General features: G+C 38.5%; 1 protein-coding gene across 1 annotated transcript in view; it reads right to left on the bottom strand.

Annotated features, from left to right (window-relative positions):
- Positions 1-27,689, bottom strand: part of LOC122983012 (probable G-protein coupled receptor 153) — a 34,994-nt gene extending 7,305 nt beyond the window's left edge. Inside the window, exons 1-4 of the mRNA XM_044352689.1 lie at positions 27,205-27,689; positions 12,593-13,208; positions 8,275-8,704; positions 1,822-2,011 (exon numbers count right to left, since the gene is read on the bottom strand). Of these exons, the coding sequence (XP_044208624.1) occupies positions 1,822-2,011; positions 8,275-8,704; positions 12,593-12,966 (994 nt within the window). The 5' untranslated portion in view covers positions 12,967-13,208; positions 27,205-27,689. The remainder of the gene's footprint in view (positions 1-1,821; positions 2,012-8,274; positions 8,705-12,592; positions 13,209-27,204) is intronic.

The following is a 27,689-nucleotide window of genomic DNA, read 5'->3' as shown; positions in this document are numbered from 1 at the left end:
ATGTACAAACAGCCATAAAATCAAATCATGATTGTTCTTGTAAAAAGGTCTTAACCACACGATAACTTAACCAAATGTTAAAAATATCCCTCTTAATAGGCTGAAAATAAGAGGAAATTATGTTATTTTTATGATTACATACCGTCATTTTTATACATAGATTATTATTTTTTGCTCTGGTCTAAAGCCCAGGGTAGATGTCCATGTTCTCCAAAACAGGGATAAATACATTCAATGAATTACTTCAAAAAGCTAAATTTTTAAGATACAAAATTCCAATATTTTGCAACATGCAAATTTGAGGGTCATCCTGTATCACACCTTAGAGCCAGTTCAGATCAAAGATAGGGGACAAGCAAAGAACAACAGGACTAACGCAGACTGTTTCTAAAACAATAATTCTGTAGCATCACAGTTTCTGATGTCATGTTTTTAACTTGGAGCTTGACTGACCTGACCAAAAATGAATGCCAGTTGCACACTGTAATTGCATAGTTTAATATAGAGCACCAAGCCAAACAGTCATAGAGGGCGACAATTTGAAGCTGCAGTAATCCCGAGTCAACCAGCACCATGAAGCAGAAACCAGGTATAAATATATCTTTCTTAAACTTCATAGATTTCTTATGTCTCTTGCTGGTTTTGACATCTAGAAGTGCTGCTGTCACCCACAGGTTAAATGCCAATGACTGTATCTCACATGGAGAGACTTATGATAAACCTGGGATTCAGGTGAGAATGCAAGTTTACAGTTACTGAGTCAACTGTCACAAGAAAGGCCTGTAATTAAAATGATAATTCACAAAAAAAAGCTATTGTTTGGGAATTTAACACTCAGACTAGAGAAGTGGCTGGTGACAAGACAAAAAGTGCCAAAACATTATCAGAAACCCCCTAAATCCACTTTTCAACTGTCCAAAATCAGCGACATTTGCATATTTGTGTGTAATGTGCTGTGTTTTGATTACCTACAGAAATGTAACCATGCTGCTGACACACATGTTCTTCATCACATTTTGTGACTGGACAGCATCATTTATCTTCAGACCAATATTAAGGACTGTACATTCTCTGCAACATTTTGAAATGTTTGATTTTCTTGTCACAAATCTTTGACATTAACTGGCTTTTATGGAGGTCTGACAATTTTATGAGGTTACTTTTGTAACAATTCTGTAATGATGACCGATGGACTCTGTTATAATTTAATTTTAAAAATGGGTAACATGAATTACAACATGACTCAGTTGCTAATGCACGAAGGGGATGCAAGTAAATTCACTTAAGAAAATTGTAAATCACAGACGTGACACCATATTGTACAACAAGGACCAGAGTTGAAGATCTCTGTCAAAGATTAGGCTATAAACTTAGCTTGGTACTAACCTCTTTTCCCTTTCTGCAATACTGCTACTTACAATTTTCCCAGTAAAACTCCTCCCAAGGCTAAGAGACAAAGCTATTCAGGTTGATAAATCACATTTGTCAGTGTAATTCCTATGGCCAAAGACAGTGCAGTGAGTTCACAAACTATTTTTTTGTATTCAAACCTTGAATTCGGACAGTCATGCAAAGTCTTTAACTGTCTCTTGGGTTTTGTAAACTAATGTAAGCAAATTATCCATTTGGAACACTACAAAAAAGTATAGAAAATTATCATTGAAGAGTGACTGCAACAGTCAACCTTCCCTCCTTTGTGTTCTCAGCAGTCCCTACTGATCTGTCTTAGGAAATAGGGATTGTTACCCACATTGACATCATCAGGTAAAGAGGAGGGAGAAAGGAGGGAAGACGGGAGGGGGACGCCTGACAGTGGCTTACCCTCATCCACGTCGTCATTGGACATAATGGCGACGCACTTCTCCCACACCATGCGGATGTCGGCCCGGTAGCGGTCACAAGCCCAGAGGAACATGGGTAGCAGGATGGACTGGGCAATGGAGCACCACAGCACACACAACACCATCCAGTTATAGGAGCGGTCGAACTTCAGACTGGCAAAGCTCACCACCTGTGCAGGGTCAGCAAGGGGTTAGAAACAAGAGGCCAGTAAACAAAAGCAGAATCACAAAGATACTGTTTATATAGTCTAAAACAGTTAATAAGACAGGACCCCTATGCTAACTGCAACGTTGCTTTCTAACACTGCTGAGTAGTCCTTAAGCAAGGCACTTAATCTCAAACTTCTCCAGTGTGGATGCTCAGTGGTCAACAGATATGACTTGGTTCTTCCGGGGTTGAAAGTGCAAATGTGTTTATTTATGAGCAAAATTAAGCTCAATTAAGACATCCAAACAATAACATATCATCATAGATTGATGACTTGAGAGGACATTAGATTTTCCTACATTATACAGTACCATCAGACCATAATTGGTTATGTTAAAGTTTGTAAGTGCAGATACATCACATCACAAGTCATTAAATGGGTTCTTCCATGTTCCTCTTGTATATACTAGTGTTCTTAACATCAACAAGCAGATGTGACAGCTCATACTGGCCATTTGAAACAGCTGCTCAGCAGTTCAGGGACCAAATGGCATCAGCAAACAATAAACGCAGTTCTGTACAATATTATATCATTATGGGATAAAAACAAAATATTTAAGGTATCAAATAACTTCTCTAAGTTACTCTAAGAATAGGAGCAACAAAAAGAATTAGAGTTGCAAACTTGGTATCTGCCATAGAAATGATTTTAAGAAATGATTTTAGTTCAGATCCAGCATTTTGGAAACTATGGTGCATTAAATAACCTTCTCTGAACTTATTGTTGGCCAAAATTCAGAGAAAAAAATCTACCATGAGAGGAGTCTCTGTTAAAACCTTGAAGAGACACATGTTTTAATGTCACACCCACTGTCTAATCATTGGGCTCTCGGCACAACATAGATGAGTGTCTGTTGAGAGTACCAAATATTAAACATCCATTAGCAAGAGATCCACACACAGATCCAGTCCTATACTGTATATTAGTAAACGTGATTATGTTATTATTATGCTGAGGCATTAATCAATTCTTCAAGCAGCTTATACTGATGATATATGCACTGCACAAATACAATGGTTAGCTTTTTCCACTGTCCTCACTTGAAAAGCCATTGAAAAGTAAGCTAAGTTCAAAGTTAGATGTAACCTAAAGATTATGTAACCTAAATGACCAATGAAGATATCCAAATAGGAGCCAATATGATGCATTAAATATTCTATATTGTGTACCAAAAAGAAAATCTGCCTCATTCATGGTGTTCACAGAATAGTGATGAAATGCAACAAGAACAAACCTGAAAAATTAACATTGAGGTGTGAAAATGCCAATAAAAGCCAGAGTCCCTTAAAGAAGTTGTCATGCACTCAAGCAGCAAATTTATGTACAGGTTGCCACTGTGTGAAAATAATAAATTAAGATATTTTGTAACCGAGTTTTCAAACATTAATGATTTTGGGACACCCATTGGATGAAACCGAATGAAAACAGTGGCATCTAATAACAGCTACTGAACTGCCCCTTAATGGAATGAAAGGTGACCCCGGTTTAAGTACTACTCCTTTTTATAACAAGCATTAGAGCTAATATGGGTTATCTTCCTCAGTGAAGCAACTGAGTACATTATCTGATCATTACAGTTGACAGGTTGAGTGCCTAATCATGCATCGGGCCATGACACTGATCAGTTTGATTAACTCGGACTCATTATCTTCAGTGTCACCTCCTCTGGTCATATCTTGAACTTGAGCACCAACCATACAACAGCATCACTAGGTGACTTGATGAAATTGCAGAGTCTCAGCTTGAGATTGATGTTGTTCGTCTACTGAGCCGACTCATTTTAAAAACTGCCAATCCAACCAAAGACAATGCAGATAAACAGGTTTTCTTTCCATCAGAACACTTCACCTGAAGATTTTCAGCACCCTTTCATCTGGAGAGCATAATAACTGAAAGTGTACCCCACATGAGAGTTTAAGGAGTTTTTCTATAGTTTAGTTTATATTCTCTCAATACATTTCAATGTCCCGAGTCTGTGGCGTTCACCCCCAAGCCCCTTCGCTCCTACTGAAGATATAAAACTTTTTTTTTTCTTTTTTTTTTTTTTTTAAAATGGTGATGAATATACACTTTCATTTTTTGAAAAGTTCAATAGTTTCCTGAAACTGGTGAGCATGAGTGTAGTTTTTAGCAAAAATTACTTTAACAGCAGTAAATAGTGCATTTGTTGGGGACTATTTTTAGACACAGATTTGGTGCATTAGCAGGTTTTTACAGCAGCAAAGTGGCATTTGTGAGACTGAGTCAAAATAAACTACAGTGCCCGTGTTCATCACAATAAAGGAACATGTCACTCAGTTCAAGAGTGTGGCTCATTTATCTGTTAATACTTCTACAGCACAGAGGAATAAGCTACTATATATCAGCCTTTGGACACACAGACAGAACTTGTTAGTAGGATGCTGCTTTTGGTCTTCTCATGGGATTTGTTGACATTTAGTAAAAAATAGAATATGGCCTGATGTACTCTTATAAATCACTCATAAGCACAGTTTGAGCACATTACAGTTGCATAGTGATTATGGAAAAACTAAGTAATAATGCTGTTCCAGCTGATGTATTTTCCACTGGCAGGTATTGTCTTTTGTTGTTGCTCTTAAGAAAACAAACTGCTTATGATTGGTGAAGTTGTCATCAATATGTTTCAACTGTGTGCTGTGTTTAAAGCTGTGTTTCAAACACAGTTAAATATTTACTCCCGGAGCCTATAAATTCATTGCACAACCTTTAGCAAAGTGACATCAAATGACCTGTACGACCTTTATCATAACAATAATGTTTACTTATTTTCATCATCACATTATTTCAAACTAAACTGAGACTATTTGAAGCAACTTGTAATGATGTCACTACTACTGTTATTAGGAGTTAGAAAATGAATGCTGGTGTTGCATGATAAAGTATATACATTGATTTTGGATTTCAGGTTTGGATTTGATTTTTTTTTACACTCCATCATCCAGAAATGTTGGAGCATGAGCATAATTTTTTCCGAGTAGTATATCAACTTACTGGCCAATTCTTGAGTGTATGCTCATACAAATAATTTGTTTGTTTATTTGTTTGTTTCTTTAGCATCTGTAAGGATTTTCTAACAGTGTGGATATTCTATTCTGTTCTGATCATACATCTCTTCCTCAGTATTTCTCTGTATAACACCACAAAATTGAAAACCAGTGTACAAACCGATTTGTATGTGTGTTCCAGCTTCCCATGCATTTAAATAGCTCATTACATAAGGTCATAAAGACGACTGGGAGACCTTTTGTTGTTTCTGTCACTGTACTGTACTGGAAATGTGATCTTTCATCAGCACTGCACTCCCCTTACTGTTACGTACGCACATACAAACATACACAAAAAGATGTTGTTCCAAAAGTAATACAGCACTGTCTTTTCAAATAAACTCATTGATCAGCTTATTAAGCAACCAGTATGGAGGTGTGATGTTGTTAAACCTTACAAGTAAAAATATGACACACACTAATTAAAACAACATTATTAGAAGCATTATCCAAAGAAATTGCAGCATTTCCCCTACTCATGTTTCATCTTGCACTGAAATTCATTCATTCATAAAAAGCATTTCCCAGTGTTCTGATTTTTTTTTTTAAACAACCAGCTAAAACAGCAGCTGTGGTGCCTAAAGACCTGCGAGCTCATCAGTGCTGACTAATTGCTCTTACCAGCAAGGATTTAATAATGCAGGCCATTCAGTCTCCATGCCTATTTTCACATTCATTTTTAGTACAGACTATCATGTCCTACCATCTCCTAAAAATCCAGTGAGGACCATACATATTCCTTGTTGTAGCAGAGGGGCCAATTTTAGGCAAACCATGTTTTTGTCATGAGTAAAAGTAGTCTTTCTTGATAACACTGGTAACATGAAGAAATGTGAAGCATCTGGTAGATGCAAACGTGCAAAAAAGCAATGCATTCATCAGCTGATTATAAGAGAGACCTTTTTTGTTGTAGGAGTGAGAAAGGGAAGCAGTTTTGAGAAGGTTTGTTATAGCTCAGCTCTTGATGAGCAGACATTGGCAAATGGCAGCATATTTAGATAATCCCACAGGAAACCGGAAGCATGACTTGCAGGCCTAATTTAAGATCACTTAAAAGCCAGGACCTGCAAGGTGTTATTATGTCCTGGCGGACATGTTTCTTGGAGAGAATTCACATATCGGAAACAGAAGAAAGATGATTCCAGCGTGAGGCTTTTAAAAGAAAGTATTATATTGTAATACAAAACAATGAGGATTAGACAATATTGGTTATGAACTGGATATTATTGGCACTTTTGAAGGACAGGTTACTTATTATCTCATGCACTGTTAAATACACTACAGTGAGACATTATGTTATATCTCATAACACTCAACTGAGCAAAAAAAACAGCATTTTAAAAGTATATTCAAGAAATTACTTAAATGATTTTGTCCTTTATTTGTTTCTTTGAAGTAGTATAATTCTGCTGTCCAAAGTTATAATCACTCAAGTAAACATTAATGTCCCAAAATTTGACCCTTCGAAGTTGGTTCTTCAAGTCCCAAAATTAGCGAACAATGATAACCATGCATGTTATTAAGATCATTAAAGTATGAGTACTATTTTTCTCCTATGAGTATGTGCAGAAAGTACTCGATATCTTGCTGTGTGCTTTGGATTTCATCATTAAAGGTGTGTGCAGATAGCAATGCTGAGTGCAGGAGTTTCTGGTCGGCTTGCCTCAGGTGTACAACACTTAATTAAAAAAAAGGTTTGTTTAATGTAAAAATGTCGACTAACAGATGGTTACTTGTACAAATGATAACAGAACTGAGGCGATGTATTATAGATAAACTGAAGCTGAGGCACTTTCATTCACATCATTTTCTCCCACTTAGATTTAAAAGAGTGTTATCATATACGAGTCAACCCACATTTAACTAAACCTCTACCTCTACTGTAATCCACGTGGTTTAAACATGAGCAGAGGGTGCTTGCTATAACAACCAGAAAAACTGTCAAAGTACATATTCCTTATGGAGAGAACTCTACTGTGGTGACTTGCTTTTAAGATGTCAGGATGGCTGGTTTGGCTGCATCACAAACAATGAGCCTTGAGCTTTCTACAGGCTGCATAGAAAACCAATGAATTGACTTGTTTAAAAATGAATGAGAACCTGAGGGTGGAATTTGCAAACCAAATGGTGCCACATAGAAACAGAGCTTGCTCCTTCACTCACTGATTATGTACTTGAAGGATTAGTTTCCCCCAGGAAGAAGAGGGAAGTTACACTCTGTTTTGAAGTTCCCTAAAAGACAACAGAGGGAAGATGATCCCAGTGCTAATCTGTAACCTGTACTTCTAACAGACACATACTATAGACTGTATATAAAAACACACACACCATCCATAAGCACTTAGCCTGACCTACTTACAGCCCCAGATGAGAAGAAACATTCAAGTTTGTGTAAATAATAAATCAGTATGGTATGGTTACTGGAGCTACAGTGCGCTAACTCCACCCTCAAACGTTCTTTTAAATTTTTCACCCTTAGCAGCCCCGTGCACTGCCTCTCTTCAGACTGAATTAACCTTCCCTCACCCTAAGTATACAGAATGAATGACGAAGAGGTCACAAACATGGCTGCCATCAGCCTGACCTCGCTGTATGTGTATTTGTGTGCCTGTTTTCTAAGAGATATATGATAATGATAATGCATTGATAATGCATTTATATTTTTCTGTTTCTTTGTGTTACTTGTGGCTCTTTGTTTGAATTAGGAAATACAGTCGCAACTTGGAAAACAAGTTAAAAATCTTTTTTATTTTGCAGAAGATTCACAATTTTATTTTTACCTAAATGGGCAGAAGAATCTTTGAGAGTTCTTAAAATACCTCCAAAACAGCAGGCAAAGTTGTTAAACGACCTTGATAGATCACTAGGGATTTAGCTCTCAGAAAAACAGATGCTTAGCTCCATGAATCAAATGTCATGATGTGACATGGGAGACAGAAACTGGGGCTACATGAACACCAGAAACTCTAACAAAGCACTAATGAATGCCTGAAAGCTTACACACTCAGCCACAACTGATCCAGAAGTCTAACAAACACGTCTTATATTTATACACATCTTAATTTGTATATATTTGACTAAACAGTCAGACCTTTTAACTAGCTGGTTCTTGGATCAACTCCATCATTTCTTGCAATCATGTTTAAGCATCGAACTCACCAGTATGGGGAAGCCAGTCAGGAAGTCATAGATGAACACGATGCCACTGATCAGGTAAGTGATCTGCAGCGACGTCTTGAGAGGCTCTGATCCATCAATGGATGATCTGCGCTTCCCCTGGGCGTCCTCCACCACTATGGTGGGGACATTGAACTTGTTCTTGTCAGCATTGTGGCCTGCCTGAATGGAGAAAGTCTGAAAGAGAGCAATGCCGATGCAAATCACACCCATGGCCACGCTGCCGCCAATCAGCAGCAGAAAGCAAACGCCGAAGCCAAGGCCAATCTCAGTCACTATAAATCGGCAGTCAGAGGTGTAGAAGCGGTCGATGGTGTCATGCCAACCCACTGCTGGAAGCGTGGACAGGATGAATGAGACCATCCAGATCCCCATCACTGTGTGCACCGCCTGCTTCTTGGTGTTACTCAACCTGGAAGCAGAACAACACATTTAAACATAAAGTAAGTTGAGTTCTTCTGCTGTGTGTGTCCTGTAGCTTATAAGAATAGGACCTTGACTAATACTGGTGGATCTGAAAAGTTCTGAGCACTTACACAAACTTTGTTAAAGTCTTAGTGCTCGGGTCACTTATACTGAAGGTATTTGCAGTTTTCATCAAGTAAAACCAGTAACAATCAAAAAAGAGAAATATAAGACTTATCAACCTAAGAAATACGTTCATACCTTGGACAAAACAAAATTGATGGTGAAAGGTGGGCCTCTTATAGTAATTACAGCAGCTTAAGAGTCCCCAACTCAGTGTGTTGCATGAAATAATTCAAATGTGACACTAATAACAGTCTGACAGTATGGTTAATCTCCTCCATTAGTCTTCTCCTTAGAAAATATTTCTAGGGAGGAGACTGATTGTGAAGAAATGTGTCCCTGAGAGAAAGAGTCAGCAGAAAGAACCCTTGTAAAACTACACCATACCTAAGCTATGACCAAATACTGTAAATGCCATAAAATGGTAGGTCTGCACCTGGGACATATAAGCTGAAAAAAGCACTATCCCACACAGTCATCATTTAGATAAACTGGAGCTGAATGGGGGGAAATTGATGCTTTGCTGATGGCAAAAGATTGCTTTTCACATCCTTCGGTCTATTTGTCATCTAGGTCTATTTCAGTGTGAAGGGATTTCTATTTTTTCTCATCTCCAAGTAATTGTTACAGTTGAGCAATTTGCTGAATGTGTTTGTGTCTTCTGGCACTTTTAAAGGTTTGCACCAGCACACGTACTGTACATCTAAAAATATGGCAGGCAGTGACTGGTGTTCTCATTTCCAAAACTTGATGAAAGACTGTGCTATCCTGCCAGAACATTTGCACCTCAAGTAGTGCTGAGCAGTTCAAAGCATCAGCAACAAATCAAACATAGAGGCCAATCCTTTATAGCTTGTAGAATAGATACAGTCTATTACACGGCCAAAATAAAGAAGCAAACCTTTGAATTTCAAGTCACTTCAGTCCAGCATCTATAAACCGACTCCCTTGAAAGGTGGATATAATATCAAGGAACTCGCGGACAGAGTGCTACAGTTTACATAAACGTACCTCTCCTGCTTCACTTATGTTGCGAAGGAATACGGTAAATTGTCTATTTACTGTCAGTTGTCCGGGAGCAGTTTTGGCAGAAAACTTATTCTGTCTCCCTCCAGAGAACTGGAGCACATGTCGCCTATCCTCCTCTTCCTCTCATTAAAATCATCTGGAGGAACACTGGCTAGATATAGAATATATCCCCAACACATACAAAATGAGTCAAAATATAGTTTAAAAATATTTGTATCTCATAATGCATTAGCTTACATGCACTGACACGATAAGAGTGGCACAGAGGGTGCAGCAGTAGCCTCTATGTTTGCACTGTGGCTTTGTGCAAAGACAAGTAGGTCTTGTTGTCACTGTGAGTAATAATGCTAGCCTTTCCTGAATATGCCTGGGGTACATATGATGGGGAGGTTACATCACCAAGCTGCTTGAATCTATTACCAGAAAGAGAAAGCGTTGCAAGGGAATAAGCTCCTAAGAGATAGTGAGAGCGGGGTGATGAGAACAGCTGCCGAAGTACAAGGTTGGAATTCATAATTCAGGCCTTCACTGTGTGTTAATGTCAGAGACAAGGCAGCCATGCTGGCTCAGCAGGGCAAACGTGGAGCGATTTAAATGAAAGATGAACAGCAATTACACGGTGCATCACCTGAGCTATCACTCCAACGTATCGTTGTTCAAAGTGACTTGAAAACAAGAGGAGGAGCTGCTGAGAGGAAGGTCAATGTTTCCAGACAGGAGATGAGAGAGAGTACAGTCTGATGAGCGAGAGAACAGACGAAGGAGATAAAAGCATTTGTGTAAAGTCTGATATCACTGTGTGGGCATCAGCCAATAATGACAGCTGCTCATGTAATATAGATAGCAAGATTGAGCATAGATTTAAAAGGAAGTTTGCATATCTTATTGTAACGTCTGCTTATCTGCATGAAGCTGCAAAATTGGCCGAGCTGACTGAATGCTGAGCATCTGCAGGCGTGATGCCACAGGAAGTACAATCACTCCTTGTTTTTCAGCAGGGGAGATAAAGCGAGGCAACAGAATACTGATCTTCACCACATGTGCCACAGCATCAGTTTCTCTACCATTTCAATAACTCGCAAAGTAGCTTTTTTGTATTCTGCAAAAATGAGTAGTGACTTCATATGTGCTTGTATTTGCCACAGTATTTGCTCTAGAAATGCATTCATCTGCAAATGATTGTTCTGCGCCAGATGACCAGAAAATGAAGATCTGCATAGCCATGAATAACAGCTGGGTTGCACCAAAGCCAAGACCTTTGAGGTGTGCTTCAAGGTGAGATGTTGTAAAGCTGCAAATATGTTTTTAGATTTATCACTATAAAGCTATCATCATGTATTATTGCAGATAAAACACCAAAATCAAAGACATCATATAACAAAATTCCTGATGTTGGAATCAAATGTAGAAATTAAAGTAACCCAAACAAAATTTTCTCCTCCTTCCTGATAATTAGGTAAGATAAATGCCAACATAATGATATTATTTTCTCATTAAATGTGTTTGTAAAAATGTAATCTAAACAAAATCTAATCAAACAGCAGCTATAACACTGGATCTTATTAAAACAGAATAATAGCCACTGCTGGTTAATAATCATCAGTACAGGTAATGTTAAAGCAGCACCAGTGCATCCCTAAATACAGACATAAATAGCATAAACTATTTTTTCAAAGGGAGCAGCAATGTTGCTCAGAACATCTGATTATGTGTGAACAGCAGATGTCTTGGAAGTCTAACAAGACCAAAACGGCGTTACTGCAGCAGGGCGCTGCCTGTTAACGTGAGGTGAACCTGATCTTTATTATTCAGCGCTACTTTGTACTATCACTTGTTGTGAGGAGCCAACTGAAGCTGTAAGCTAGAGCTGGCAGATGCTCAGTCTAGAGGGTTTTACACGGTGTTACCCCAAATAACTGCAACCAGCAGATGTGTTGACAGGAGAGAGATTTCACCTGATGCAGAGCAACCCTCTCAAAAACGGAGGTAAACAAGCTCACAAGTGACACTAATCTAAACAGTTTCCCCATCCCATCAGAGGAATCTGCTCAGATATGCAGTGGGAGGCCCAAAATTTGCAGCTTAAATGCCAGAATGTTGTATTTGAAGGTGGCTTTGGCAGGTGGTGCGTTTATGGAAAGCCCTGCAGGAGGTTAGACATTTAAAATGTCTTCTTACAAATTCAATCGCTAAGAAGTTTAGAAAAAAATCATGATTTTTTTTTTTAAAAAAAGGCCAAGTTCTGTAGCCTGAACAGAATCTAAGAAGTGTGTTTAAACTTGACAAAGCTGTTTGATTTTCATTACATCTGTGTATTGATCTAGCACAGTAAAACATAGAATGTATGAAAAACCTACATACAGTATACAGAATATACTGTATGTATAAAATGTGCAGACACATGTTAAAGGGAATTTAAAAATGAAAAAAATATTTTCTCTCTTTTCTATAATGTATCTAGTTATGCAATGGCAAAGAACGCATTGTCAAGTCTTCATAGGGGCTTCTTTAAGAGAAAATAGTTCATACCAAGGTCTGTGATTCATTCAAAATAACAGCAAGTTTTAATGCTGTGAGCAACACAAACAAAATTTCATCCACCTCTTTTGTGAGCAGAAATCTCACAGACAGATATCCCAACACCTGGACAAATCAATGCAAAATGATCTCTAGCTGTACATAGTATAGATACAAGAAGTAAGTGTGTAATCTTATTTAGTAACAACAGAATCAGCCGTCTTACCTGTAGTTTACAGGCCAGCGTACCATCCACATGCGATGATAAGAGAGCGAGGTGACGGAGAAGCAGGTGACCAATGTGAGAGTGTAGAAGGTGGAAACAAACACTTTGCACAAACCCTCGTTCCACTCGTAGTTGGAGTGCTGACGGCGCAGCGTTATGACACAGTACATGGTGATGGGGATGGCCATGTTGAGGATGTGCGTGCCCGCCAGCGTGCAGATGAGGAATTCCAGCGGCTTCCACTTTTTCTGCTTGGCACTGACGCTAAGGATGCTCCAAGTGTTGGCCAGGATGGACACACCCGAGCAGACCAGCCAAGCCAGCGTGTTGGCGTTGATGACGTCATCCTTCATGGTGGTCACCTCATCCACCATGTTGGAGCGGGGCAAGGCAGAGCCTGGGAGGCCGCAAGGAACTGTTGGCAAGAGCAGGTACACGCGAGGAGAAGGAGGAGGTGGTGATGGGCAGGAGGGGATTCAGGGCGTCGGACGAGGCAGGCATCCTATCTGGGTGGGCGTGCATTCTCCATGAGATGGGCACAGCGGGGAAAGGACATGGCAGTGGTGCAACACAACGGGACGTTAGCGGGAGAGGATGGCAGATCCGGGCCTGTTGCCTAGAGAGGAGGAGAGAGAAAAGAGGGAGGCACAGTAATCAGAAACAGTGGGAGAGAGGATGTAATGAGAATTATATTAGTCAGTCCAATTCAAAATAATCCTTCATCATACATAATCCGGCATCCCAGTGAACTACAGTAATAGTGTTATATTAATCACAACACTTTAACTATAACTATTAATACTAAAAGTCATCAATTTCATGTGGTTAAGACAGAACAGTGATCAGGCTTATTTTTAAAGCAACATGACAGAGCAAAGCATAAAGCTACAGTTATTTGCACCTGCTATTTTACAGAAAAGTGAATGACAGATGTGAATCCAAACTTTTCATATGATGCCAATAAAAAAATATTTGACATACATGTAAAAAAATCTAGCTATACCAAAACAAAACAGGAAATGAGCAAAAACATAAATAATAAAATGCAATCCAAAAGGATCATCCTGAAGTAAATACAAATTTTGGGAACGGTTATACTTGGTGCTGAAACAATTATTTGATCAAGTTGATAATCAATGGAAAATTAATTGATGGTGATTTTGTTCTAAACAGTTGCTGATTCCTGCTTCTCAGATGTGAGGATTTGCTGCTTTTCTGTCTTTTCTATAATTGCAAATCTAATATATTTTGATTGGTTAGACAAAATAAGAAATTCAAAAGATGTTAGCTTGGGATGTCCAGAACTGTGATGAGCATTTCTCCTTTTTTTGAAAGTTAATAGACTAAATGATTGATCCTGATGATAAATAATCAATATACTAATCTGTAATGAAAATAACTGAATTGCAATCCGACTTAAAGTGTTATTTTTTGTTGATGCAGTCAGATGTGCTGATTCAACTCAAAAGCAACGTGTAGTTTGTGGTATTGATATACAGGGTAACACTATATTGTTATTTTGTCCCACTCCTATACAGTAGACCACATTGAAGGAGGGCTGCATGACAAAACTGAATATTATGCAATCTTGTTACAAGAAAGAACATACACAAAATTAAAAGATTGCTCCATTTCTTTCAGTGTCATTTCCTACATAACACAGCTCCAGTCAGAGAATCATCAGAGGAGAAAGACTTTTGTTCCCCCACTGCTGGGTGAAAAATGCTTGGCACAGCTGTAGCATGTTGTCACATCTATTTCCTGTCTTTTGGCTTGTCCAAACACTGATGTGCTGTGGGCAAGACCCCTGAGAGGGGACACTGGAAATGACAAGACCCATGTCATCATCATCCTGCTCTCACTTCCAACGATCTAATTCTTCGCTCTCATTCTTCCCTCTGATGGTGCGGCCAATCAGATTCAGTTGTGCTAATATCCTGCTAGTTCAAGAAGCATCCAGCTCTTCACTAATTTGGCCAGGGGAGAGCAATTAGCCTCCAACTGACTCCTAAAATGTGTAGTCTCAGAAAATGTTGCACAGTTTGTTAGCAGTAAAGTAATGGTACTACATCAATATACCTACGGTTTGAAATGATGCCAAAATGACATGTGAAAGGCAGAAGATATATATTTAGAAAGCTGTGAATAACAATATGAACAGAGGCTGAACCACAGTCTGGACTGACCCTTATATTCAGCTTTTTATTCTTCTTCTGTGGTCTTTATGAGGAAAACTACAAACACCTAAGTCCAACATAATTGTAATGATCTCACTGTCTAATAAACAAGCTTCTCAAGGTCCATCTGACTTTTTGTTTGCACGTCATTTAGTTGTAATACTACAGTGTGAATGTAAACACACCGAATACAAAATAGAAGATATTTAAAAAAAGATAACAAAGCAACTGTTCCACTAACAATTCACTATGGAGACAACCAAAGAAAACACATTGTGCTAAAAAGTGTTATCACACCATCAAAAAGCACAAAAAACACAGTACACCAGGCTGGGATAGGCTATAAAAAGATTCATAGCTTTGATGCAGGAATCCCCAGGTGGTTGAGATGGACTGAGCTGCAGTCTGTGTGTTGACGGAGGACTGAAAACTCAGCTGAGTCAAACATTAAACACTTCAACAGTGTCACACGATCCACCACAGCTTGAACCAAGTCCCAGTCCACCTAAACTGGTGCCATGAGGAAAATATAGCGTATCTGTTTTGTTTTTGGAAGCAACAAAGATAGATGCAGGAAAACAATCCAAGACAAAGACGTAACACGGAGTAAACACGGGTTAAGTGTTTTTTCCCTTGCAAGTAAAGGAGTGAGTAATGATAATAATATTTAGAGTGAGGAAGTTAAGTTTGGTCACACTTAGTAGAACAATCTGTAATTACAACAGAACAGACCAAACTGTTCTGTGGTGGATAAATGTTTGTAAGACAGTGGATCACTAGCTCTCTCACAGCCTATGGTATGATTTGATAAAACGTAATTTCATATCTCTCTACTTCTAAATCACAGAGAGCTGTTGGCAGTATTGCAGCACCTGCGGTTTTCCTGTCGATTATCCCACCCCTCCTCTACATCTTCCTCACAGTGGGAATACGCTTTACTGTGTCTCCCTAACCCTTTTCTTTAATGCACGGACTGTGTATCTTCTATCCAGGAAACTGTTTAGTGAATTTGTGAAATAAATTCACTCAGCTCTGCTCGTGTCATCCTCCAGTCGCCGAGCCACGGATCAGAAAAAACACTGCTGAAATGAACACTGAATATAACAAACCCCTTCAACACTTTTTCCACACTTTCTCCTTTCACATGACAGTAGAACTACCTCATATGGAGCCTGGGGATAACTAGAATGGCTAAAATTGCTTTTTCCCGAAATGATTAGTTAAGAAGCGAGTTCTGGGTGACACTTTAGTGTGTACTTTACTCATTTCCATTAATCCTTTGAACCCTCAGCTGTATTAGCTTGATTTTCATTCCCTTTATTTACAGGCTTATGGCATTGTCACTACATGTCTTAGCTAGTTAGTTTAGCAACGGTTATTTTCTGCCCTGTGAAAAGTCACGCTGCAATAGCTACTAGCAGTTTGTTTGCACTGTGGTCATGGATGTACAGAAACAGTCATCTAGATTACTTTTGATAGGAAAGAAAACGTATACATCTATCAGCTGAAAAAGTAAGTAGTAGTAGTACTAAGTAGTTGTTTTTACTTTGAGTGCACAACTGACATAATACAAAGACCAAAAAGAAAGGGTGAAAATTTGGGCCACCCAAGAGCTGCAGTCTGGAAGCCTTTTATAAAATAAATTAGCTTGAATTCAGTTTTGTGAGAGCTGCTGGGATTTGAACCGAAGCAATAAACTAAAATCAAAACAAAAGTGCTGCAGACTGGGGTTGATTTTCAGGGGGATCATCATCACTATTATTCCTTTCATATTATGGAGAGTCATTTGATTAATCTCTATTTGTTATTTAGGTAACATTACCATATCACAGTTTGTGATAGAGTCAGAAATAACTTCAAGCTGTTTAATTCATCAAATAGTTCATGTTATCATAACATGTAAGCCCCCTTTTACATGTCAGAATAAAAACTCATCCCTCAGCTCCTTTACCTAGAGTTGACCTAATTCATGATGGACAGAAAGCCTGATCAAAGAGTAAAAGTTCATGATCAACTGATCACAAGATCAATTTAAGAGATCAAATACACTATGTCTTGTAAGTCAGCCTCATAAATTCCTTTCTTGTTCATTTTCATGTTCTGTTAACATAATTGTAAATATGTACATATCTGTCAGGCACAGGAATATGTTTTTTACAGTGAAGAGTTCAATCCTTCAGATCAAATTAACTGAATGTACTACTTCATTAATAGGCATGGATCCCAAATTTACTCTGGTTTAACACTGGACTTTGATTCTAGTTTCTTGTGCTTCTCCTGCATTCACAGGCTTAACTAGAAGCTAGAAAAGGCAATGGAAAATATTTTAGTCATAGTGAGGGAATTGGTCCCTCGGCATATAACCTTGTGATGCAGGTTCAATAAAAAGTAACATCCATTTACGTGGGAATTGCTCATAAAAGGTCACATAATACCACAGAGACACTGCAAAAGAGCACTTAACCAACAGTATGCTCTGTAATCAAGATAAGCCATGTTTCAACTTAGGTACAATATACCAAAACAATTCCCCTTTCTATGTGTCCAGCTGTGTTTGTAATTTACCAAGAAGGCAGAGAGTGGAGAAAAATCAACTCCAGACCCTTCTGCTTGGGTGACTCATGAGGCTCGAGAGGGACAATGGCAGCATTCTATTAAATACAAGAAATGGCAATTAAGTTATTCCAGGATGTTTACAAGCAACTGCAGTTTTGCTACCTCTGGGAACAGCTTGAAGTACCATGGAGATTTAAAACCAACTACAAATGGATGGTATTTTTAAAAACTGGTGATGTTATTTTGATCCAATATTCACATTCTGATAGTTCCTGGTTTTATGTAGAAGTCAAATACCCATAAATAAGGCAGTAGATGAGTTGAGGACTTATGTGTTACTGTATAAGACTCTACTGAGAATCCACAGCTAACCGCTGAATATCTGAGGGGGTAATAATGCCAATGTTGATGCACAACATGAGCACAATTTACACTTTCTCTAGTATCTAAGCAGTTCTGTTTGTGCACATTTATGCTCGGTGAAATTCTGTCATTCTTACAAAAATTCAATTAAACCAGCAATTCTCCTCAAGCAGCACCTAACAAGGCCAAAACATGCGAGAAAAGTACACCTAAGCGCTACAGTATGCTGTGCTACACTGCCTCCAAAATTATGTTTTCACGGTGCGTATTCAGAGATCAGAAATGGAAGATGCAGACACAGTTAATTATGTCTACAGCGTGGGTAAACTCTGCAATACAACCCGAAATACAACAGCAGACTACAAATTAGATCCAGTCAGAGAATTATTTTACGGCATGAACATCCAATCTGTAGCTTGAGTGACAAATTTTAAACTTCACCACATTCCTCTCTTGTGTAAAGAAAAGACCCAACCAACCCTGTCACCTGACGAGAACAATAATATTGCATGATTCTGAAAAACCAACATGCTTACATTTTTAAAATCTTTCTTTCTACAATATCTGAGCATGGCAAGTATGGTTATAGTTAGGGAAATACTGGATGAGTCTAATAGGGCAAAATCTACCTGGCTACATAAAGGACACATGTAGCACATCGCATTGGTGCTGCATGTTGACAATGAACGCAAATCATGATGTACCATTAAAAAACATAATTTACTTCATTATGTTTATTATTTCCATCCCCTTTACTTGTTACTATTGGTAACAACTACTCTTCCTGCTAGAGGAGAAAGAACACATGAGGATGAGTTAAATATGGATGAAATAGGATGAGTTGTATACTGTGTTACAGCAGTTGCAGCAGCTTTTAGAGTGAATACAGCATGTTAATACTGGCAGTTACAACTAAAGAGATTTTCTTCAGACTCACATTAGTGACATCAAAGAGCACGGTCAGTAAAAACTTTCCAATTTGCTCATTAGTAACCCTTCAAATAATAAGTCGTGCAAATGCTCTGTTGTTTATATTTTCTCTCCATTTTTCCTCTTCATTTTCTTTTATAAGAAGTACAGTCAGAGCTGAGTTAAACTAATGTTCTACAATTTATATTTAGTAATTAAAATAAGTTAAAATAACAGCTTCAGGGCAGTACTGTATTATTTTGTGTAACAGCAGTGATGGTAGTCTTAAGAGTATTAATGTAGAAGTATTAATAGGAGTAGCAGCAGTGGTATAGTGGTTGTCGTAGGAGCATTAGTGGTAGTAACAGGAATAGCAGCTGTAGTAGCAGTGGTTTTATTTAAACGCTTGACTGACGGGCTTCCATAGTGGAACTAACAGCTCGATCACCCACAATCCCCTGGGCCTCCGAGCCAAATCTGTCCTCTACACAGGGGAAATCAGCACTGACAATTACAAACACGCTGTAAAGACTTTCTAACATCAAGATATTGAATGTTAAGAGAGATCAAAAAACAGAAATGTATTATTGTAACGTTAAATGCATTTTATTAATATCAAATTTTGCACTTTCTCTGAACCATTTGCATCCAAACGTAAGTAATCGCTTTAGAGTAAAGGTAGTTTATGGTAAATAATTAATATTTTTGACGTGATGAAATTTGGTGGGACAAAGTGATTTCTGTGACTCCTGCCATCAAAATGTGCTTTTCTTTAGCTATAATAAGATGGAACGAGACGGTGGCAGAGGTACAAGTCATCATAGAGTTTAATGTTACTTTCTATTAGCTTTGTTAGCTATAGCTAGTTAAAAAATGATCAATAAATAATGCAACATGATCAAATCTACATCTTCCCTCAGCGAGCTGTAGAAAATATTCGAAAACAGCAAAATGACTCTTGCATGTATCACAATGCTTTCTACCCTGTTTATAGAGTACATTATATTTTGTGTGTGTTTCAACACAGATTACTGAGAACTGCTTTTTTATGTCTAAGCACAAAATAAGTCATTTACTACCATAATGTATAAGTTGATGTTAACATAAAGGCTGACAGGTTGTTTGTGCAAATGCATTTACAGAAATACCATCAACATTGTGGAAGCCTGGTGAAAACTGCTGCGTAGGGAGCCTTTCTTCTCCTCATCACTTTGCACATTAGTCACATTTTGGACCACAGAAAAAAAAAAAAACATGCACATTTTTTCATTCTTCATTTCAAACTATAATCAAGTGAGACACAAAGAGAAAGAGTGTGTCTTGACAGATTTTGGCTGGCATAGAGACAGATTTTTCTGTTAAAACAAAGGCCGAAATGGATGACAGTGTGTCTGCCTGAGATCAGACCAGTAATTCCACAGAAAGCTGTTTCAAGGAACGTGATGATTTTCAAGGCACTATGTAACTACACTCATCAGCACAATGTCAGTCAGTGTGCTGGGTGTGGTACAGTATGAAAGCCAGATCACATGTGTGATGCTGACCCACATCTCTCAGCTTCAAATTGGCAGAGACTCAGGTAGACAGGGGGACGGGGAGGGGAGGGGGTGGATGGACATTCTGCTGACAGGTGTCATGGACGGGGTCTTATTGCCCGACCAGCTCCAGTCATCCTGGAGCTGTCAGAGAGGAAAATACTCTGCCCCGGGAGGCAGCACAGCTTTCCCCAGAGCACAGTCTCAATGTTTAATATTACATCTCTGATGCTTACACATGACAGGTGCTTTACTTTCAAAGTTGAGTAAGCAGGTATATTTTTTTGCAGCAGCATCCTGCTTCACATTTACAAGTGCAGTCCTCTGCAGCTCTGGGGGTTAAGTGGCTTGTACAGGTGCAGTCACTCATTTCCCTGTCCCACTTAAAAGCAATTACAAACATCTACCAGAGATGCACTGCTGTCTGCTTTTTATTTATTTTAATGGTCATTCTTGTTTGTAAATGAACTAAGCTATTTTTCTCTGGCAGTAATCTGTTCCCTTTGCTTAGTTATGCTTTTTTCGCCTGCTTGTATTACTGTCATCAGATAACCATTATTGACCCATTATTGGTATTAAATTGAATTCATGAGTTGTAAACATTTTCATCATCAGCCTGGAAGAATTACATACACACTATCTTGAACTCTCAAGTTATACTCCTCTTTACAAGATATTTCATGTAGATGTAGAAAACATTTAGTTTGCAGGTTTTCCATTTGCTCTCTCTGTGAACCACAGGATCATTTAGCCAGGAGGAGGATTTACCAGAGGCATTTTCTTGGTTTTGAAGGAGAGTTTTTAAGGTTATTAATAATGTTCAGGGATTGGCCTGATGAGCGTGAAAGTGAATAGTAAAATAATACATAGGAGACATTTTCAGCAGTTAAGGAGAAGTAAATGAAGTGGACACATTGAATTTCAGCTAATATCAGAATTGTAAGACCTCTTTTTACAATGGATCATTTCTATGGGAGAAATCTGATATTTCACATTTTATTATCTTATCAACATATCTGATCTTTCAATAATTTAAATAATGATGTGTCTGAAAAATAATACAAAATCTTTTCTTTTTTTTTTAAATAATTGCAGCCAGTTTCTATGTGGTACACTGTGTCAACCACACAATGCAGGTAAGAGCTCTCCTTCACCCCATGAGGGATTAGATTGGCCCTAAGTGGCCAAAACACTATCAATCTTACTCACCTCCAGTGAGCGCTCATTATCTAGTTATCAATGAGAGTCCCGGAGAGGTTCCTTCGTGCGTGACAAATGATCAGCAGGACTGGCTTTAACCCACTGTCCTGCAGAGAGACTCACCTCTGACAACATAGGTGATTAACCTTTTTAAGACTCAGGAGGCTGATATTTGTGACATTTCAAGAACTGTTGGTTTTTTTTTGCAGATTAGTATTCCTGGAAGAAAGGAAGAATAGATAACAATACAGTCACACCTTTGGATTTTTCCTAATTACCCTAAAGGGCTTTTTACAAGGCGATATTATTCTCTCACAAAAACAGGCAGGCGTGATTGGAGTCATTTCCAGGACTGCCTACCTACTCTACGACCTCATTACTTGACAATCTGTCTACTAATTTTATTCTGTGTGGCTCCATTCAAAATCCTTTGTATTGCATCTAAGCCCCAAAATGTGCTAACACTTAATTAAGATCTATCAAGATTCCTGTCACCTCTACCACTCTCCCTTCATTGGGCTCTATATACTGAAAAAAGGAAGCACAGCAGAGTATTGGAGAGTTTATAAAGCAGCCAGTGGTGATAAACTCAACAGCTCAACTTCCAAGCAAACATACCACCGTCAAAATCCCTCCAACCACAACTTCCAGCTGTTTTCATTTACATGACAGCCAGAGGACTTTTTGTGTCATCAATAACTGAAATGTCCTTATCATCCCTTCATCAGATAAGCCATGTAAGCCATTGGTAAACCACTAACACATTAGGTATGCTGCTGCACTGCACTGGAGCAGACTGGATGTCTAATTGTGTATGTTGCATAGCAACTGCATCAGTCTCGTAGAAAACATTCAGCAGGAAAAATAAATTAATGTTTCCCTTAAGAATATGAAATAAAACTGTTAATTAAACTTTTAGTGTTTAATAGTGACAATGCACTGAAACCATGCTAGTACTCCTTCCTCTTTATTATTTCTTTAAACAGCCCCTTGTAACTCTTGCTGAACAGCTCCGAAGTGTCTGCAAGGGGCAATTACAGATCAGCTGCACTACATTGATGACATCATCATTAGGCAACCTAACTCAGAGCTAATGTTTCGTTCATGTCATATCGTAATGTTGTTGTAATTGAGTGTCCGAGTTTGGTGATATTGGACAAATAAGCTGTGTCACCCCTCATTCACTACTGTCTCTATAACAGATACTCACTAGTTTACTCTTCTGTGTAGGACTCTACAGTTAGGAATTATAATATTTTCACTTCACTACTGACAGGTGAAGAGTCACACAGCACTAATCTCCATATCTATCAAATGCAACACATTGCATTGTGGGATTGTTAGGGCACTAAGGGCATAAATCTCACACAGAAAATTCAGACTCTCAAACAAAATGGCAAAGCAATACAAAGTGATTTTTACACTTCAGACCAAACTGGACCAAAAACAGGCAACAACAAATTTCTCTTCTACTGAGGTACAGTGAATTTAATTCTTGTTTTACTCTTGTGACAAATTGACATGGACGTAATTTAGAGTTTAGTCTGTATGGCTCTCACTCCATAAATGATGTTGGACATCATTTTACATTCATGGTTGATTCTACAATCATCTGTAGAGCTGCAACGATAAGTCGATTAATCAATCAGTCAATCAACAGAAAATTAATCTGTAACTATTTTGATAATCAAATAATGGTTTTAGTCATTTTTTTTAAGCAAATATGCCAAAATATACAAAAATGTGTTGCCTCTATCTCATCAAAGTGATGATTCCATGCTTTTGTTTGTCATTCGTTATAGTAAACAGAATATATTTTGGTTTTGGACAGTTTCAGACAAAACGAGACATTTTAAGACATGACCTTGAACTCGGGAAAATGTTCATTATTTAGACATGTTATAAACAAAACAATTTACTGTTTGATCGATAAAATTACCAGCAGCCATAATCATCTGCATTACAATACAACATAATGTAGGTTACATTTCATGTTTGTGCAGTCGACTACAGTTGACCTATCAAATCACTACAGTTGTTTTGGGGTTTTTTCCACAGGAAGAACTGCAGGAGGTTTTATTTGCCCAAATACAGGCCAAACCAGCCTCTTTTAAAGAAGGATACTTCTGCTACATCATATCTATCAATGGCCTGCCTGGTCTTTCAGACATTGGTGAATGGGTGAAAACACTTGAAAAACACACATCTGGTACATGCTGGAAAAATTAAAAGCTACTCAGATCCATTTTCCCGGGGCATAATGTCCACGTCACCATTTTGTTCCAGTCTATTCGGAGTAACATAAGGCCAAAGTTCAGTGTGCAGTAGCTGGTATGTTTTTCAACTAAGAATGAAACATTTTGGTATTATTAGAGTAAGATGATAGCTTAATGTCAATATACTATATAATGGTCTTCTCATAGTGAGTAACTCTCCTTAGCTGCTGTCAACGTAAGGTATCAGTTCACAGCAGACGACTTCGGACAGCAGATATGCACAATCACTCATACTCAAGGACTGAAACAACAACAATAACATGTTGTGAGCAAATGCCCCTTCCATTTAATCACAGCACTTCACTAATGCACAGCAGGGAGGCAGCATGAGTTGGCAGCCTGCTCTGCCACCAGAGAACCTAGATTCAAGCCCCTGTGTCTCACTGAAGTCTCCTAAACCGAGCCAGTGAAACTCTATCAGCTTCAGTTATCAGGAAATAGTACAGTAGGCTCCAGAGATGCTCTGTAACCTTGACCTCTGACCTTTCAGTCAAGAGAGGTAAGCTAAGACAATTTCTCTACTGAAGCAATATCTTTTAAACTATTGATTGCTGGATAGCCTCCCTAATCAATGGATCAAAAGGGTGAGTGCGGTCATACTTCTTGAGTCTGAGGCAAAGAGTCAAGTACAAAAAGCAACAAATGTTTCTTAGTCTTTTTTACTTATTCCTGGATCAGGTTTTTTTTAAAGAAAGGTTTAAAACAAGGTATTGCCAAAAGTATTGCTGCAACCAGCAAATTCTCTGCATTTTTCATTAACAAAATGACTAAAATTATTACTCAATTGTTATCATTATTATTATTATTATTATTATTATTATTATTATTATTATTATTATTAAGTGTTGCTCTAATTGTTAGCTATTTTGAAACTCAGACATCAAACTGGCACTAGTAACAAAACATTTAATCAGTCATTAATGAATCAGGTATTATTAGGACCAGTGTAAGAGTGCAAACATTTAATCAAGTCCATGTCACCGGTGCAGCATGAACTTAAAAATGAAATAGCATCAGATGAAGTGTCACTGATTAAATAACTTTCAATATCAAGAACATTATGCTCAGAGGTACTTTAGCAAGCTGGAAGGTGCCATAAGCATTAATAGGAAATCCAGTTTGCAGTGCCATTAAATGGAGTCTGTTGTCTTCTTCTCTCCACAATTAACATAAAAATGAAAGCCAGACATCCTCAATGAGTTAAAGCATCTAAAACCTATAATGCAGCTGATTGGAGAAACTTGGAAAAGGGCCCTAATTTGCTGGTCTATAAGAAACTAAGTAAGTTTAGACTACTTTGCTTGTTTTCGACATAGAAAGTGTATTATATTTTGTTGGGTCCATAAAGATGTATTAACAAACTCCCACTGCGGCCAAACTTGACATATTTTTTCTTAAATATAGTGTGCAGTCATTAGAAAACAGAAAGCTTCCAGCACTGATATATCATCTGTGATTTTCAAGTCCTTTACCGCACTTGATTTTCCAGCAACACAAAGCTGTAGTAAATACCGAGATTACCAGCCGTACTGGTGCAATCAGTGTCAACAGGATGCCTCACCACAAAATTACTAATAAGGTAAAAGCTATTAAAAGGTCACAAGCTAGAATCCAGCATGTTGTTTGATGTTCCTGGGGCAGATTGTGAGCACTTTTCTTAGCTGAGCGACCAGCTTGTCACAGAGTAAGTAGTTGAATTTTCCATCACAAATGTAACCCTAGAGGCTCTCTTCCTGTTTATGTTAAGCTACCTCCAGCTATGACTGTAGCTGGATCACTGGGCACCATATGGCAGAGGGTTTGGAGTTTGTCTCAGAAACAGACACACACTCAGGTGGTAGAATAACGTCATACATTAGAAGAGGATTTATATTACAGAATTTTAAAAAATTTGATTAGGAATCACAAACTGGTGCGAGGAACTTAAAGCATCTTGAAACTCATTGTTTTTAAATCATTAAAATCAGTCATTATTACCACATTACCAGTCCAAAACAAAACAGACTCTAGTCGATGTGTTGTGGGTGAGTGAAAAATAGAATAGTGTGAACACAAGCTGACGCGGTCACAAAACGACAGAGCCCAACGTGTGACAAACAAAATGTCACATATGCCCTGTGAAACACTGAGATCTGTTGTGAGGCTTTGTGGTGTAGCAGCGACTGTCACGTGTAGGCTACAGCACTTTCTCTGAGCAGTGGATGTGATCGCTGGCTATCACGGCCACTTTCTGACCTGTCACTGCATGTGATCCACGCTCTCCTCTAGTTCCACCATGACTTCTCTAATGGGAAGTGTATTCAAATACTTTTTGAAAGAGTGCAAAGAACAGCCTCCTCCTCGTTGTCTGTTGTCGGCTGCGGTGAAAAAGATACTGATGACACTGGTGCACATATAACACACATAAATAAATGACCTTACATATTTAAAGCACTTTTTCTAACTCTGCTATACTTCACTTTTCGTCATTATTTAGTTTCTTTGTCAGTAACTCATTAACATTATGTACAGGCTGAAAAGGGTGAGTGATTGGAAGTGAATGTGTACATCATTTGGTTTGGTGTGGGAGCTGTAAATGTCTAATAAATCTCAGTTATGGCTGTTTAACTCTATCATGACTGTGTGTTACTGTAATGGCAGGTGTCAGTATGTCTTTATGTCTAAAAGCACAAACTTACAAGCTGGAGTGGATGTTTCAGGACTGTTTTCATTCTGTCATGCTGAATGTAGGGCAGTAGTAGCCTAAAGGTTATAGAAGCGAGCCCTTGAGAAAAGCCCTTAACCCCAACTGCTCCAGTGGCCAGCAGATCAGACTGTGGTTGTACTGGGCAGCTTCCAGATGTGAATGTGTGTCACTGAGTGAATGTGAACTAGGCGTTCTTGCAAAAGAGAAGCTTCCTCTCGGTGAAACTTCCCTGAATAAATAAAGGTTAAAAATGTTGAAAAGAAGTAGTTTTACTCTTTTTAGCTTCATTATTGGATGTAATGAACATTCTTATATTCCACATTAGATTAGATTAGCTATCTATTATATCTTGATAGAATGGCTGTAATACATAATATTGTCAAAAAAACAGCCTATAGTTAATATAATCTGGGTTATTTAATCCAATTACTGGTGCGTTTCTCTCTATCACCAACACAGTCTGAACACAGTGCCTAATCTGTTTTTTCTAACAATCCCACACGTAGCAGCTCTGTGTAATTACCAGTTTTAATTTCATATAAAAGACGCTCCTCACTCAGTTCAGGGTATAATGTAGCAACAGTATGTGATATTTGTAATTCAACCTTTCAATTAGGCCATTTCTTTCATCCCTCACTTGTCTTGCATGAAAATCATCACATCGATTATAATGCAATCATCAAAATAGGTCAGATTTGCTCAGTAGGTCTACAGGAATGTTACATTCATATTTACATTTACATACTTTTCATCAGCGAAGCTGTTCATGCAGCAGGACACCACCTGTTTGGATGAAGCCTTATTGCTGTTTTTTGTTGTTGTTGTTGTTTTTTAAATTACACCTATTAAAACTACCTGATCACCAATGAAGCTGTAATTATTGCGTCCAATTGTGTAAGTCTTATCTTACCTTTCACAAGACGTCTGGGCTCCTATCCGCTAATTGTCCCCGGGTATGAAAACATGCTCGCTGTGTCACATCAGCTCAGCTTCCCAGCATTTACATCCCCAAACTGTGCGGCGTTAAGAGTGTCGACAGCATCAAGTTAAAGGAATGACCTGCGAAATGAAGGATGAGCCCTGACACACCACATCACCACAGCTGTAGCTACTCCTCTTGGATCTTGTTGCCCTCTTTGTCTCATTGACGTGAGGGAGGAGGAAAGAAAAAAAAAAGACAGATTATCGACGAGTTGGGATAAAATTCTTAGTTTCTTCAAGCGGGCGGTCGTGAGGCAGCACGAGCGCCTAAAGCCGGTGTAATTTTAGGCAAAAGACGAATTTCTTCCTTTATTTCTCGACACTGGTGGGGCGAGCGGCGGCTGAGGCATGACTGCTGCGCGCTCCCGACAGCACAGGCTCGTTCGCGGGACAGACTCTCCGTGGCCGTGGGAG

The sequence above is a fragment of the Thunnus albacares genome, chromosome 5 (assembly GCF_914725855.1).
Source record: "Thunnus albacares chromosome 5, fThuAlb1.1, whole genome shotgun sequence".
In the NCBI taxonomy this organism is placed as follows: domain Eukaryota; kingdom Metazoa; phylum Chordata; class Actinopteri; order Scombriformes; family Scombridae; genus Thunnus; species Thunnus albacares.
Note: the sequence above shows the minus strand (reverse complement) of the source record. Positions and strands in the feature narration are given on the sequence as shown.